Consider the following 16,224-nt stretch of genomic DNA (forward strand, 5'->3'; position numbering starts at 1 on the left):
TAGTGTCTATAGGTAGAGACATGACCTTTGACATGATCTAAATGTCTCAATAGAAGAGCAGGGAGAAAAAAATACAATCACCCCAATAGTTATTCATAAAGAAAAAGTTACATAGTGAGGCTTTGTGCATTAGAGTTCTTCTGCATGTGTGAGGGTTAGACTCACTTGAGTAAATTATTGGAAGTTGGACAAAGCAATGACAGATTGAGGAGTTCTTAATTTTTTTCAGGTCTTGGAATTATACAGGGAAACAACAAAAAAGTGCTGACATTTGTTCTTTACTGAACATTTTATGTACAAGAGAAATTATCAAAGGCAATACAAAAATAAAACAAAATGCATAAAACATAGATAGTTCCTGTAATTGAGACAGAGAAAGGTACTTACAGATGGAAAATTAAGTGAATACATTGGCTTTCCTTAAATTATGAATTGGGCCCTGCACCAAACTACTGTATTGCCCCAATTTGTATTTTCAAATGTTTATTTGTGTTGTTTTTAAAAGAGTAGTAGTTGTAACAGATGTCTCCCATTGTCCACATGTAGCAAATTATCATACTTAACTATAATAGAAATATTTGACAATAAAAATGTTAAACCTGCATTGTAGTCATTCAATTATTATTATTATAATGTTTTGCAGGACCACAGACAAATATTCCATACATAGTTGTCCAACAAAAAGCCAACAAAGAAACAGAAAATACTTAATACAGTCTGAAATGTGTTCTGAATACTCAGCTCTCATTAACATGATTGATATGAATAGTTTAGTCTCCACTGTCACGTGTTATGACAGTTATGAAATAATAATAATATTTTAAAAAACATTGATCAAAACACGACTTTACAAGGGCAACAATTTCAGGTATTGTGGTGATGTTGTGGGGTTACCAAACCTTTCAGCTCGAGACCTTCCCCGGACCCATACTTACACAAATACATGATCAATGAATCACTTTACTGTATTTCAAAAATAGTGAAAATAGCTGATCTATAAGCTCACATCCCATCGCATGTGAAGCGCTGTGAGCTTGTAGATCAGCTATTTTGAATATTTTGGATTGTTTTTATTTATTTTTTAATTTGTGAAATATATATTGAAATATATTTTTAGTTTTTTGTTGAAAAAATACAATACATTGAATAAAAATAATGAAATTGTAGGAAAGGTAAAAAATGTTTTATCCTTTCATAACCCCCATGATGCCGGTGGCAATTGGAAAAGTGGACAACATTGTCCTTAAAATGTTGTCCAAGTATCATGGCCTTAAGATAAAGACAGGCTTACATAGATGAAGACACGTGCCCTCCTGTCAACTCGTTCTGATGTCAAAGATGAATCAATAAATCATCAGTTTTAAGTTCAAGAGTGTCATTCTAAACAAACTCAGTGTGAATAATACATACTCTGTACAAAAGAATAATTCCTATCCTTCTTTCTGTGAAATCTGTGCAAATCTCACACAATGTGAACTGTGCATTATTACTGAAACATAAACACATTTTCAGGTGTGAGAATGTATTTGGCCATGGGTTCTCACTCACACCTCAGAACCCAGTCAGAATGTAGTCTCTCAACCAGACACAACAACATTCTGATAGTTTTGTCACGTACAGAGACAGTATGTACACACCCACAAGTAGGCAATTTGGGTCCTGGCAGGTAATTTCAGAAATTACATCGACCCAATTATGTACGGCAATCTTATCAAAGAAAGTACAATGTGATAAAGAAACAACATTTAACTAGGTGTATGCTCAGTCATGTGACTGAGGGGTTAGGTATAGGTACCAATCAGACGAATCCTGAAGATAGAAGAGAAGCACGGAAGTGGATATTAACAGATATAGACGCTAGGAGTGCAAATCAGTTTTGTTCGGGACTCTTTCAAGGTTCAAGGTTTCTTAATTGTTACATCTTGTGTATGGGTACATAAGAGTAACATTATTTTGTTCTGCTTTCCTGTTCCTCTTGACCATTTAAGCCCAAATGTGACCCTCTCAGGCCTTTTGTTTTGCAAACTTGTGCCAGAGTTCAGTCTAACATTGGACATAACTTTTACCAAGAGATCACTGGACAATTTGAGGCATCTCACTCCAAGCTTTGGCCTTCTTCTTGGCTAGGGCCATCCAGGGAGGCTCATCCTGGGGTAAAGAGGGAGACGGTAAACTGGAGCTGAGCGGGCCCCTCTGGGATGGTTGGGTAGGGCTGGAAAGCCCTGGAGCTCTGGATGGAATTGTACCAGATTGTGCCAGGGATGATCTGGTTGAAAAAGGAGGGGAGGTAAGTGCAGAACTCGACTGGCCTAGGGGTCTTTGATTGGGGTGTGCGGAGGTTTGGGGCTGTGGTGTCTTGGTTGAAGGGGGAGTTTTGGCGAGGGATGGGGGGCTTGCGTAGGGAGAAACTCTTTGGGAAACTGGGACCGGAGTAGGGGCAGAGAGGGCTCTTGGGGATGGGGTAGGTTGGGACAATGGTTTGGGGGCTATGGGGGCTGGGTGTGACTGGGATTTTGCTGGCTGAGGTGGCACAGGGGTTGGAGGAGAGAAAGCTCTCCTCCCTTCTTTTTCCACAGGTGTTGTGGGCTTGGTGGTCTCCAATGAACTCCCTGTGGGCAGATGGACACGCACACACACACACACACACACACACACACACACACACACACACACACACACACACACACACACACACACACACACACACACACACACACACACACACACACACACACACAGATTTGTTTTTAAATGCAAGAGAACATTTTCATGCAAAACTCAAAAGAGTAAAGTTGACAGAGAAAACATTCAATGAAGAATGGAAAGAGAGCTTTGCGTTCATCCTACTCAGTTGTCTGTCCTCATGCTAATGATTGCACTATGAGGAGTTCAGTGCAACAGCGCCCCCGGCTGTCTGATTCATGATAGTCCTGTCAGTCACGCTCAAGCATTCTTCATCTGGCGGTAGATTCTCTATTTGGACATTATACCTGCCTACAGTATATGTGGGACTGTCAGTCAGATATTGTAAATTATTCACAGAATGATTTGCCGGGTGAGATATTATAGCTGTTGGCCAGTCCTGACTGCAGACTGCTTGTTGCCTACCACTGGACTATAGGATAGGAGACCAAATGATCACGTGATACATTGTAGTTCTTCATTTTTATTATTTATAATTTCGACCAACAAAGTGACCAAAACCTGTTTTGCCCATGTATGGAGAAAACAGGTACAAAACATGCCCATGTATGGACGAAAGGGGGACAGACTTTTATGGCTGGGGCCTAAGGACAAAGTGACCATGCCCATGTATGGAGAAAACAGGTACAAAGCCTCATGTAAGCCAGACCCCCTGGGTCCGGCAAACATAATTGTTAATAAGGAAGGACGTTATGTAAATGACCTCATGTTCACGTTTATGAAAAAATAAATGATTTCCCTGTGTGCGTGTGCGTGTGCGTGTGCGTGTGCGTGTGCGCGTGCGCGTGCGTGTGCGTGCGTGCGTGCGTGCGTGCGTGCGTGCGTGCGTGCGTGCGTGCGTGCGTGCGTGCGTGTAGGAGGGAGTAATCTATGTTTATGCGGTATACTGTATGTGTGCACATCCTAACCTTTGCTAGAGAGCTCTGGTGTCTTGAGGTGGTCCCTGCAGGCAGCTGAGCTGACGTACAGCGGCAAGGAAGACTTCCTCTCTGGCTCCTCCTGGCCGCAACACACACATACATCAGCCATGAAACACAGTTTGTTGTTGTTGTGTGCGCTTTTTGTTTCTCCAGCAGTGGTTCTCCACTCCGGAGACAGTGCTAGTGTTAACTGTTAACATAACATTACCTCCCACGCTCATGGCCAGTATTCTTCCCTCAATTATTTATATTTTCTACTTTCCCTTTTCCAAATAAAATCGAGAATTAAGAAGGCTTTATTTTGTCACTTAATCATACAAATGCATAAAGGTGTGTGCCGGTGTTCTAGCCGGATCTCAACTCTCCCTGGGGTCCTGGTAACCCAGACTGCTGCTAGGTATTCTGTTCTGCCAGGTACGGTACAGTCGCTTTACTGCATTCATCTGGTGTACCAAACAGTCCCTAATTAGGCAGCTTAAATGAAAACCAGAAAACCAGAACATGTCCAGGGCGCCAGGGGGCGAAAGTGAGATTCACTACGACAAGGTTTGGCTTGTTTGTTTGTGCAGTGATAGATTCATGGTAGCAGAACCACACAGCAAAACACAAATAATATTTGTCATAATACCATTAAATAATTTCACATTTGCATCTAATGTACAGTCTACTGTGTGGTCAGTGGTGGTAAAAGTACTCAACAATTGCTTTACTTAAGTAAAAATATCAATACTGCAATGTAGAAATACTCTGTTACAAGTAAAAGTCCGGAATTCAAAATTCACTTGAGTAAAAGTACAAAAGTATTGGCATCAAAATGTACCAAAAAAAGTTAAACTTAAAGTACCAAAAGTAAAAGTACTAAAATGTTTGAAAATAGCAGATCTACAAGCTCACAACGCGTCGCGATGCGACGCGTTGTGAGCTTGTAGATCGGCTATTTTCAAATAGCCTATGCATAATATAGGGCTAAAGTGGTTAATGTATGTTTTGTAACGTAATCATTTATATCTGCAAAGTAACTAGTTAAAATAATTGTAGTGGAGTAAAAGTACAACATTTGCCTCCGAGATGTAGTGGAGTAGAAGTAGAAGTATAGACGATTGGAAATACTCCAGTCAAGTAAAAGTACCTCAAAATCGTACTTAAGTAAATGTACTTAAGTAAATGTAAAAGTTACTTTACACCACTGTGTGTGGTATGCAGCAGTGGTTCCCAAACGGGGCATCTGATTGTGAAAGGGCCTGACCTTCCTGAGTGTGCTCTCGTCCAGTGAGCCGTCTTTGTAGATCCTCTGTTTCTGTCTGGCCACAGAGATCCAGCTGGGGGGATCTGAAGCGCTAGGAACACCGCGAACTGACGTCACGTCTAAAACAACAGCACAGCAAAAATGTCCAAGTCAAGATTAGAATTTTACAGACACGAACACTCTGTAAACTCTGTAAAAGGAATTGCATTCAAAAATTCACACAAAAGTATTTTCCGGTCCAAATGAAAGAACTGGGGGTAAAGTAGAAGGGATGAGGGTTTGGGTGCGTGCGTGCGCATACCTGGGGTACACTTGGGTTTCTCTCCCTGTACGTCTGGCTTCCTTGGTAGGGCAGGCTTGATGGCGACTGGCTGACTCAGTGAAGGCTTAGCACTGACTGGATGTGGCGGAGCAGCCTTGCTTATAGCTGGTTGGGCTGGAAGCTCAACAGCAGGCTGAAGGTGAGAGTAAAATCAATTAGAAATACAGGCATGAAACCTCAACCCCCACTGGTGAATAACACAAGAATTCTCCAACCAATTAACCACTTAAACCCTTTGTTCTTAGAGAAACAGACTTGGGTTACAACTGCACTTGGATCGCTTTTTGCCGTCTACACCAAATCTCTTTGCCAAAAATAGCCAATATTGTAGATTTACAAATTTTGGCTAATGTTCCCCCCAAGAATATGGATGCTAGGGGATCCGTTGTGAGCTTGTAGATTTGCTATTTTTGGCTAATGTTCCCCCCAGCATCTGGATGCTGGGGTTCAAGTGATTACTTGAACAAACCTGCCTTCAAACAGTGGTTCTAAACTGGACTAGTATTACTGTATAACAGCAGTTATGAACATCTGCTTCCACAAATTCCTTATTTAGTTTCGATCGTATAAATTGTGATGCCTGGGTACAAATGAGCCTCACACATAGAGCAAGTCAGGAAACTCTTTGCAGTTGCTGGCGGCCGACCATTGGTCAGCCTCAGCTCCTCTCTTCTATTCTCAACCTATCACATACACACTTCTATAATAAAGTGCCCCATTTAAACAGTTTGCTGTGTCGTCTCATGCTGCTGTTGCTGTCCTAGGAACTATTTCTCGCCTTCCACCACCCCAGTTACCACCTGTTGTTTTGTATTTGCTTTTACGTACTATGGGGATACTATGGGAAGGCCTCTTATTTGGTAGGGGAGATTGTAGTGTTCTCCCTTGGCGTACCTAAAAGCAGATCCATTCATAACCAAAACAAATAAATGTATTGCTCATTTTATATTCATTCAAAAATATTTTCATTTGATTAATGAGTTGTCCTAACTGATTATTATTATTACCTCTGTGTTCTCTTCCTCTGAGCTGAAGCGGTGCAAAACTACTGTCCTTCTCAGCCGAACACCGAATGGGCTCTCTCCCTGAACTGGACTTTCTTTAGGATAGAGATTGTGGAAAAGGTTTATGTTAGTTAAGTGTACTGTATAAAATACAAACACAAGTGTGGTAAAAAAAACGACCTCTTGTGACCCCCTTTTGTCTCCCAACCGACTGCTTGGATGCTGTCATTACAGACACAGAGAGGCGTACAAACAAACATGAGTTCCTCTGTCCTTCTTGTTCGAACAAACTACATGGAGGGCATTGGTCTGATGGAAATTTAGGCTCAAAGAGTGGTAGCGTACATCTGACGGTTCCGACCTCTTGGCGGTAGGTGCTGGGCCGAAGTGAATTAAGATCAAATAATAAAAATAGGACCGCACAGGCGCACACTATAGCTCCCTTTGCCAAACTTTATTAAAATCATTTTAGAGAGTGACATTTTGAGCTAATGCTCCTCTTCAGACTGTGTGTGAATCTCTGTAATGATTTAATAAAGTTTGGCAAAGGGACCTATAGTGTGCGCACTGTGCGGTTCTACTTTTATTCTTTGATCTGATGGCAATTTAGACACATTGTTGACACAGAAACACAAGAAACACAGATATACACAAACTAACAAACGAAACACAGTTGAGTAAACAATCAAATCTTTTTACCTTCTGTGGCTGCAACAGTGGAGGTCTGAGGTTTAGCAGGGGTGGCTGTCACATTGCTCTGGGTTTTACCAGGGATAGCTGTTACGTTCCTCATCCTACTGGTAGGGCTCAACACAACCTCCACCTTAGTGGAGTTCACTGGCTCTGCTTTAGCTAGAGGGTTGGACTGAGACGAGGAGGAGGCAGAGGAAGGACAGGGTGTAGGGGAGGATGGAGACGGAGGAACAACCGGCTCGTCGGGGCTCCCTCCTCCTGTAGATAGTGATCTCTGCCAGGCGGGGGCGATAGTGAATCGAACTTTGCTCTGGTCTGACCCAATGGATGGCTGTTTGTCAATTTCTTCTGTGGTAGTTGGAGGACCGGAGGGCTGTGGAGTTTCTTCTATGGTTTCTGCATCAGTGGGGGACCGTTTGCCTGCTTCTTTGTCTCCGAGACCTGCTGTGTCCTCCTCCACGCTGAGGCCACTAGAGGACTGTTTTACAGTGTCTTGCTCTGTCGCTGTGTCATTGATTTCTCCTGCAGTAGCTGCTCCAGTCGACTGCTGGTCTGGAGTCACTGCTTGCTGTGAGCTGAGAGAGACAGAATCGGTGCAGACAATGGCAGCAATACTGGTGTCATTACCGGGTGTGCCGGGAACACGGGTTTCACTCTCCTCCTGTGGTTCAGTCTCGGAATAGCCGTGCGATTCTGGAAAAGCGCAACTGGGAGGCTGGGAGGAAACAGCGGCTTGCTGTGTGGCTGCTGGTTCCACAGCAAGTTGCTCTGGGTCACTTTGGTCTTCTTCCGGGGTGTTCATATCTAGATGCGACATTCCCACGCTCGCTTGGTCCACATCCTGTTGATCTGTTTCCACACCCGCTTGGTCACTGTCAGTTGGCTCCACATCCAGTTGGTTCGTGTCCATGTCTGGTTTCTTTTCCATCTCTCTCTCCATCTCCATGCCTTCGTCGTCTCCCTCCTCTTCATCCGCTCTTTCATCCGCAGAGCTTCTGCTGAAAGTAGCTTGATGCTCTGGTTCTGTGGAGAAGGGCTGGTCACACGGCTCCGGGTGGATCGGGGTTTGGTCCATGTGCTCTGCTGCTGCCGCAGGGTCCACTTCCTGCACGCCATCCAGCGCTTCGTCTGCCACCGGCGCCGCTGTTGGAGTTCCGACCATCGTTTGACCAGGAACCATCGCCATCATCGGCTCTTCCCTTTCCTCTTCCTCACCCTCATCTTCCTCAACTCCCATATCCTCCTCCACACTCTCTTTCCCATCCCTCTCCTCCCAAGCTGCCACCTCCTCCTCCTCCTGCCGCTGATGCTTCTCCTCTTCTTCCTCCTCCCCCTCCTCCTCCTCTGACTCTTTTTCTGGATCCGTTACTTCCTTGTCTCCGTCGCTCTCGGCTCTGTTAATTCCAGTCGTAAGGGGGTCATCCTCTTCCTCTCTGGTGTCATGTCCAGGTGTGACTTCCCGGGCCTCATGTGCCTCCTCTTCATCCTCCCCTTCCTAAAAAGAGAAAATGAAAAGGAATAGAGAGGCAATAAGCAGGAGATAAAACAAAAGGTGAGAAGAGAGAAATGGAGATTTGATTGGCTTGCCAGAAGTTTGGTCTACATAAACAAAAATCTAAAAAGATGATGTGAGTTATAATACCTGAGGGATCCTTAGATTTCCCTATGGTGGATTGGTAGAATGAAGCACTATCAAACTTGAAGTTAGTTATATCAGTAAAGAGGTTTATTACAGCAGTATCAGCGGTCTACAGCAAACAGTGTTGACGCTCTAGTCTCCCTAATATCTCTGACCCGTCTCTATCTTTCTCACACCATATATATCTTATTATCTCTCCTCCTCTTTATTGCACAGTTAATTTCCATTATCTCATCATTCAATTATTGCCAGTTCTCCTCTGTGTCCCACATGGGACCGCAGAGTCGAACACAACATGTTATTGTCTTGCTTATTTGTCAAGTCACCTCGCATGAGTCGCATCTTCTAATTAGTAAATCAATCCTCATCCAAGTTCGTGCGCCCTCCCCACTTTCTCCTCGCCGTTTCTATGGCCTGGGGTCACTAGGCCCCTGGTGTTCGCTGGTTGCTCCCTAATCTTTGGCTACCAGCTCTTAAAACTTTGTCTCTAGAGCCAACCACCTGTTCCCCTTGTGTCTTTAACTCTGGGCCTACGCTGTCATTAGGAATGTACGCTGTCATTAGGGATGCTTCTACTGATTTACACCTAATTCTGGGCAGCTCTTCTATTCTGATATATTCTGGGCATGCTCTTCTCCTCTGATATATTCTGGGCATGCTCTTCTCTTCTGATTTACTGACTTTCTTAATTAATACAATTTAGTAATAGTTACTGACTCTCTTAATTAATACAGTTTAGTGTTCCAATTCTTCCAGTACCTTCTCTAAGGCCCGGGTCACTGCTTGTTTGCACCCACATATACTTCTGCGCCCACAATGACAAATATACAATATAAATACGCTGTTAACCAGTAACCACCATATCGTCGCTGTCGGGCAGAATCCAGATATTTCAATTTTTCAACCTTTTTATTTTTTTAAATAAACCAGTGCTCTTGAACACCCTTTACGTCTGTGTGTGTGTTTTACAAATATTGAACCAATGAAAAGTATTAAAAAGCGCTTCTGACTAAACCTCCTTACTCCATTGGATCCTCAAAACTGTCGGTCAAACCTCCTAACTCCAACTTTGGAGATAGCTGTTTTTTCCCATCATTGATTAGAATGACTAAGTTATCTCCACATTAATAGTCAAAAACCTCCTAACTCCACTTGAGCTGTACTTGGGGTGAAGTGATGATGATATAAGGACACATTCAAGTATCTGACATGTATATAAAGTCACCGTACCAACTTTGATGAGGCAGTATTGTGTTGTTCTAAAAACATGTTTTTTCCTGAAACGTTAAATATTTTGGACATACAGTAGCTGGTTTCTGCCTGACAACAGAGATATAATACTGATGATTCTCATCGATACTTACATCTTGTCCTCTGAACTGTCGCACCAAGGCCTTCTCCTCTTCTTCTTTGGTACCATCCTCTTCTTCCTCCTCTTCCCCAAAAGCTTGACAGGAAGGCGTCGTCTCATCCAGAATCAGAAGTTCTTGTTCCTGGGCGGGTGGGGTCAGGGAGCCGGGGGAAACAGCCTCCTCCTCTCTGTCTACCTCGTTCACCTTCCCTTCATCTTCTATCTCCACGTCTCCGTCCCGCTCGGCTTCCAGCACCTCCAGCGCATCCTCCGACCCCTCCTCCTCCTCCTCCTCCTCCTCCTCCTCCTCCTCACTCTCCCGTTTGTCTTCATCCACACGTAGGACGATGCTGTCGGCCTCCAGGCCCAGTGAGTGGGAGGTGAGCGGGGTCTTCAAGGAGCTCAGCACCTCCTGTAAGAAGGAACTCTCCTCTTCCTCCCCGCTCTCCATCCCTCCGATATTACCCAGGACCCCGTCATCGTCGTCATCTTCTCCCTCGGCTAACCCCAGTGGGAAGTCTCTCTCGGACCCGGTCTCCCCTGCGCCTCGTCTGTAAGTGAGGCTGGTGTCCGGCAGATACTCTCTCTGACAGGTAGGGGGCTCTGGGGTGAGCCTACAGGGTGCAGAGAACAATTAATTGTCACACTGCTGGGAGTGGAGAACGGCATGGCGGGTCAAATGAATATACTGTAGCACACAAACCGTGTTTGTGTGCTATATTCCACTAAACATGTTGGAACTCTTGTGTCTCTCAAGGGTTCAATTCCCACCTCACCTACTGTAGAGTGCTGCATGTCATCCCCCCCCCCCCCATCTCTACCCTCACGTTCATGTTTTTCTTCATTGTCATCTAAAAGTAATTTAGCCACTAACAAATTAGTAGAAACTGTATCAATGTTCTGTTAAATGGACCTAAATAACTAAATACATAACTAACTTGATATGTAAGTAAGTAATATAATACTTACAGTCTTTGTTTTTACCATGACCAAAATTCTTTAATTTTGCATGCTCTTTATAGAAAGCAAAATGCACTGCATTTGAATGTATTGTATTTATAAATAGACTGACTGAAATATATAAATAAAGATTCTTGCTTGTGCAACTTTCACTGCTGTTCACAGCTCTATCATAACCTCTCCAATCTAGGAACCCATCGCCAAATGAAAAGGAAAAACAGCACCCTCTGCTGTTTTTGACTATCTCAGTTGGCTCTGGGAGGAAGTTGACGTAGCACCCGTGCGCAAGGAAACCGGGGTTTTGGTCTGCCTTCAGCGCATCACTTCCGGTGGTGCGACTATGTTTTCATTCCCACTAACAATATTTCTACACGGAACACTAACACCACTTCTCCCAGAGAACATGGATCGTTTTGGTTATAAGCCCACTTGTTTCTATGATGAAAGAGTAAGTTAAAATGTGAATATCTTTCTGTGGTTTTGTCTGCTCCGTGGATGCTATTGTTAAATTAGTTTCGGTTTGTTTCGAGTGGGGAAGGATCGACGGACACGTGAATCCCGCCCACTACATTTGATTGGGTAAAGCGCGGCCTGCTTCCTGATCTGAAGGCACGCCCACTTGTAGGCCAGTGCGTACGCGATATGACGAACCCCCCCGACAGATTCAAACGCAGAGCAGAATCTGTTCTTGAGAGATTATAACCTCTCTAACCTATTTGTTTTATCCTTTTCATTTCAATACACTCTATATCAGTAGTTCTCAAAGTGGGGTCCAGGCCAGGGACCCCCAGGGTTCCTTGAGGGGTTTTCCAATTGGACCCTTACAGGTCTGTAACTCTGAGAGCGTACAAATGGATGGGGGTCTTTGAAATTAACCCATTCAATCCGGGAACGCACGATTAGGGTCTGCGACCAAATACATATACGTGTGGTCCTTGACATGATAAAGTTTGAGCACCACGATACTATAGCAACATACGGTTTTCAGAAAACTGTTAGGATTTAGAAGACATTTGTAGATGCGTTCCCGGACTGAATGGGTTAAAACGCTTGAGAACCACTGCTCTACAAACAACAGACATGACACGACACAGCATGATCCTTTCCAGGGCTGAATCACCTTGAGGCCCTGGTAGAGGGTGAGGCTGGGAGCTGGCCGTCTGGAGCCTCCTCCTCAGGGAGACGTTGCTCGCTGTCAGAGAGGAGAGCAGAGGAAGCGTCTGGGGCGTGAGAAACATCCGCTCCCGCTCCTAACTCATCCTCCTCTCCCTCCTCTTCCTCTGCGTCTCTCAACGGGGATCGTATGGAATGCTGCAGTCGTTCCCTCTCCTCTTCTCCCTTTTCCTCGTTCCTCTCCTCCTCCTCTGTCATTCTCAGCTGCTCGCCGCTCAAATCTACCAGACAAGATAGGAGTCACTGTGGTCAGTGGTCACTGGTGAACGTACAGTAATAATAGGCAGGGTTCATATTTGGAAGTGGAGAGGGGAGGAGATTCTGCTAAAAACAGTTTTGAAAATGTATGTTATTGGCTATGAAAGTATAGAATAGAACAGATCCGAACAAAACAAACAGAGATAGAAGAGTATAGAACAGAACAGAACAGGCTCTATCATTCTATAAGAAGACAAGTTTCTAACACTGGATTTCTAGCCATTTTTTGGTGGCTACAAATAGCTGCATAATTATGGTTACTTGTTAGTGTTTTGAATGATTTGGCCTAAAGGAAATATAGACCTGGAACAACCCTGCAGGTTGAACCCCTGCAGGTCATGGCTATCTGCTCGGACACACAGTTTCCAATGGAGACAAGGTACTTTCTGTCATGAAGACATGCCTTGAACGAACCACGTAAGGACAGTTCCAGAGAATCCCACCCATTTTCTAATCTTTGTAATAGAATTAGGTAACACATAAGATGTGGGAATTGCTACTGTTCTTGCTTTACGCCATTTTCACTCACTTGTCTAGGTCCTTAGCAGGAGCAACGGCATCAATTCCAATACAACATTTTGAATTGAAGGTATTCAGTAGATCATTAACATGATTTGCAGCTGGGACAGTTCCAGATTTGACAGCTTCCATAAAGTATTATGGAATTCTCATGATTGTATTATTATTATTTATTTTTTTACAGTTTTAGATCTAATGTAGATTTTTGGTATTACAGAAAAATCAGAGTATACACATAAATGATTTGATTGAAACACTGACCTCCCCTCTCCTGCTCGTCTCTCTCTTCAACTGACTCAGCTATGGAAGTGCTCAGTGTCTCGTCCATCAATGAGTCTCCCTCAATCCTCAGCTCCACCCTCTGCATGGAGAATAGACGTTAGACATTATGATGCCATTAGTAACCATTTTATATTCAACATACAGGGCCTGCTGTACAAGAATTCCAATTCTAAAAACTAGTGCACGACAAAACTGTAGTCAATGACTATGTGCGGTACTTACTTTACATACTGTACTCATTTAGAGAGATGTCTCAAAGTGTGAGTCAGAAAGTGGGTAAGCAGTAGGTTGCAGCCACAAGTTGTGAATGATTTTCAATAACCAGTATAGTGACTATATGGGTCAATATGCCCTCTTTTGCGCTGAGGCCAGGAAGGGCCAGGAACAGGCAGGCTTTTATTTCACACTACATCAGTGCTAATTAGCTACCCCACGTGTATTTGAGGATGTTGCAGTTAGTCTCGTATAGCCAGGCAAACAGCACGCTGGGCAAGACCTAGCCGGTTGAGAGTCTAAACGGAAGTAGCGGAATTTGGCAGAAGTACCGCCCAAGGAAATTACGTTGACGCTTTACAAATCTGTTTACATTCTCCGTGAATGAAACGAGCGTTATGATTGGTCGAAAAAGATCGTTTCCTGGGGAAATACGTACGACGGAAGTGCCACCCCTATAGACACTCTCTGCTTTAGGTCGTGACCAGGCTTTTCTCTTCGCAGATGAGTAAGGCTGGGAACGAGGCTAGGTGAGATATCTGCCTACTGATTCGTCTGGAGACAACTCTAAATGCAATGAATGGGCTAAAACTGTGTGGAAACAATTCAGGGATATATTTTTCTAAAACAGTATCGCAGAACCAATGCAAATACTTTAAGGTGGTCCTTCAAATTGGAATGATATCAGGATTGTTTTACAAGGCAGTGGGTGTAGGTTTGTTAGTGCTGGTTTTCTCCGCCGTCCAAGCCCATTCAATTAACTTAGATTTCCCCAGACGTATCAGTAGTCAGAGATCTCTGATTGTCTGGCTATGCGAGACTACTGTATGTTGCAGTTATAATTAAATCAGTGGAACAGGGGCGTCACAGGGGGGGTGTAAGTGGGACTGAGTTAATAGGGCCCCCCCCCCCCCCCCAAAAAAAAGAAGTATTTTTTTGGTCTTTTTTAAAGAAAAAAAATCATAGGGGGGCCCACAGTGAATCTTTGTCCCCAGGGCCCAGAATTTGGTGCTACGCCCCTGAGTGGGTATCCTGTTTGGTTGGAATGCAAACCATAGTGCCATACATGACAGGACATTATTCCGTCATCTCTGTATTTGTGTCTTACACTAGCTGGTTTCCTCTTGGCGTGGGCTTTGTGCCGCAGGCCCAGTTTGTGTTTGGCTGCAGAGTTATCCAGACAGACATTCGGGCTGGCTGGTTGGCTGAAGTCACCTGGAACCACCACCAGGGGGCTCACCGCTCTACTGGAAGCAGAACAGGACACCTGCGGAGGAAACAGTTGAGAGGGAGAGGTACTAATCTGTATCTCATCACAATTACCACCCTCTAAAAACATCACATCACAATAAACTTAACACCAATGGTAACCTAAATCTACCTTAATCTGAAGCCAATCATAGAAAGACTATGAGTTCCTTGACACAAAATATGAGACGGACAGAGATTTCGCGCATTTATAGTAGGATTTAACCAATGAAAAGTATTAACAAGAGCTTGTGAATAAATAATTACTACATTGGATCCTGAAAAGTTATGGTTGTGGTGGTCATGTATGATTTCTGCCCGACAGTGACAATATGCACATTTGCCTCCATTCCATCGTTGTTGTTTTTTGTGTGTGGTTATACTTGAAACAAAAGCCCCCAAATCCGAATTCACAATCTTGCACACCTCTATCAATATTCATCCACAGCTTCTCGTCCATTTGGAAATACTCTGGTGGCTTGATGACACCGCAGACTTCACAAACTGAGTGTCTGCTGTCTTGAGCCTTGCGTTTGAGATAGACTAAACAGATCAAGATTGTTATGTTGGATTATAGCTTTGTGTGATTTTGTCAAAAAGGTTGGATTTCCACTTAGGCAGCTAACTAAGGAAGCACTTAACCATAGAAGAAAGAGGGGGACAGATGGCAGTGGCATGAGAGAGAGAGAGAGAAAGAAAGAGAGAGAGAGAGAATTTCCAGCTGTATAAATATAAGCACTCCTTATCAGCAGCAGGACGTCTCTCTCTCTCTCTCTCTCTCTCTCTCTCTGACATCACTGGTGATACACCCAGGGTTCCATTTGCTTGAGGGAGATGGGAGGGAAATCCATGCCCAGTGGTGGAAAGTAACTAAGTACATTTACTTAAGTACTGTACTTAAGTACAATTTTGAGGTATTTGTACTTTACTTGAGTATTTCCAATACTTTCCTTCTACTCCACTACATCTCAGGCAAATGTTGTACTTTTACTCCACTACAATTATTTGAAAAGTTCAGTTACTAGTTACTTTTCAGATATAAATTATGATATTATGAAACATACATCAACCACTTTAGCCCTATTTTATACATAGGCTATTTGAAAATAGACGATCTACAAGCTCACAACAGCGTTGTGAGCTTGTTTTTTTTCTTTTACTTTTACTTTTGGTACTTTAAGTACATTTTGATGCCAATACTTTTGTACTTTTACTGAAGTAAATTTTTAACAGAGTATTTCTATATTGCAATATTGGTACTTTTACTTAAGTAAAGAGTTTGAATACCTTTTCCACCACTGTAATGCCTCTGCTTTTGATTCATTCATCTGGTCAGACTGAATGAAATACATGCATTTCATTTTGGGAAATGCATGTCTGATATGTTTGATACTTATGTTTGATAATATCACAATTAACAATTTAGTAAAAATGTTTAATTGTTAACCCACATTAACCCTGGGGTCCCAACATTTCAAAATGTATCAAATTAAAAATATATATTTGTTTGCGATGCATTGTGACCTTGTAAATCAACATTTTCACTATTTCTTGTACGACAAAGTATATAAGGCTTAAGTGGTTGGTTGCCCCCAGCCCTCTGTTGTTTTTACAAAATTGAACACCAGGATACATACACCTCTCTCTCTGTCCGTCCGTCTGTCCGTCCGACTATCCTTATCTGTCTTTCTGT

General features: G+C 43.3%; 1 protein-coding gene across 7 annotated transcripts in view; it reads right to left on the bottom strand.

The window, feature by feature from the left end:
* Nucleotides 1-262: 262 nt before the first annotated feature.
* The window catches only part of LOC308076631 (uncharacterized protein), a 59,455-nt gene continuing 43,493 nt past the window's right edge, over nt 263-16,224 (bottom strand). For all 7 annotated transcript variants that reach the window (XM_080417066.1, XM_080417065.1, XM_080417063.1 and 4 more), the window contains 10 exons: nt 14,392-14,550; nt 13,050-13,149; nt 11,959-12,232; nt 9,892-10,492; nt 6,895-8,383; nt 6,199-6,290; nt 5,171-5,324; nt 4,870-4,988; nt 3,612-3,702; nt 263-2,609 (listed from right to left, as the gene is read on the bottom strand). In XM_080417066.1, coding sequence (XP_080273192.1) covers nt 2,074-2,609; nt 3,612-3,702; nt 4,870-4,988; nt 5,171-5,324; nt 6,199-6,290; nt 6,895-8,383; nt 9,892-10,492; nt 11,959-12,232; nt 13,050-13,149; nt 14,392-14,550 — 3,615 coding nt within the window. In that variant the 3' untranslated portion in view covers nt 263-2,073. The remainder of the gene's footprint in view (nt 2,610-3,611; nt 3,703-4,869; nt 4,989-5,170; nt 5,325-6,198; nt 6,291-6,894; nt 8,384-9,891; nt 10,493-11,958; nt 12,233-13,049; nt 13,150-14,391; nt 14,551-16,224) is intronic.

This window comes from Gymnoscopelus braueri, assembly GCF_963280865.1.
Source record: "Gymnoscopelus braueri genome assembly, chromosome: 20".
Taxonomy (NCBI): domain Eukaryota; kingdom Metazoa; phylum Chordata; class Actinopteri; order Myctophiformes; family Myctophidae; genus Gymnoscopelus; species Gymnoscopelus braueri.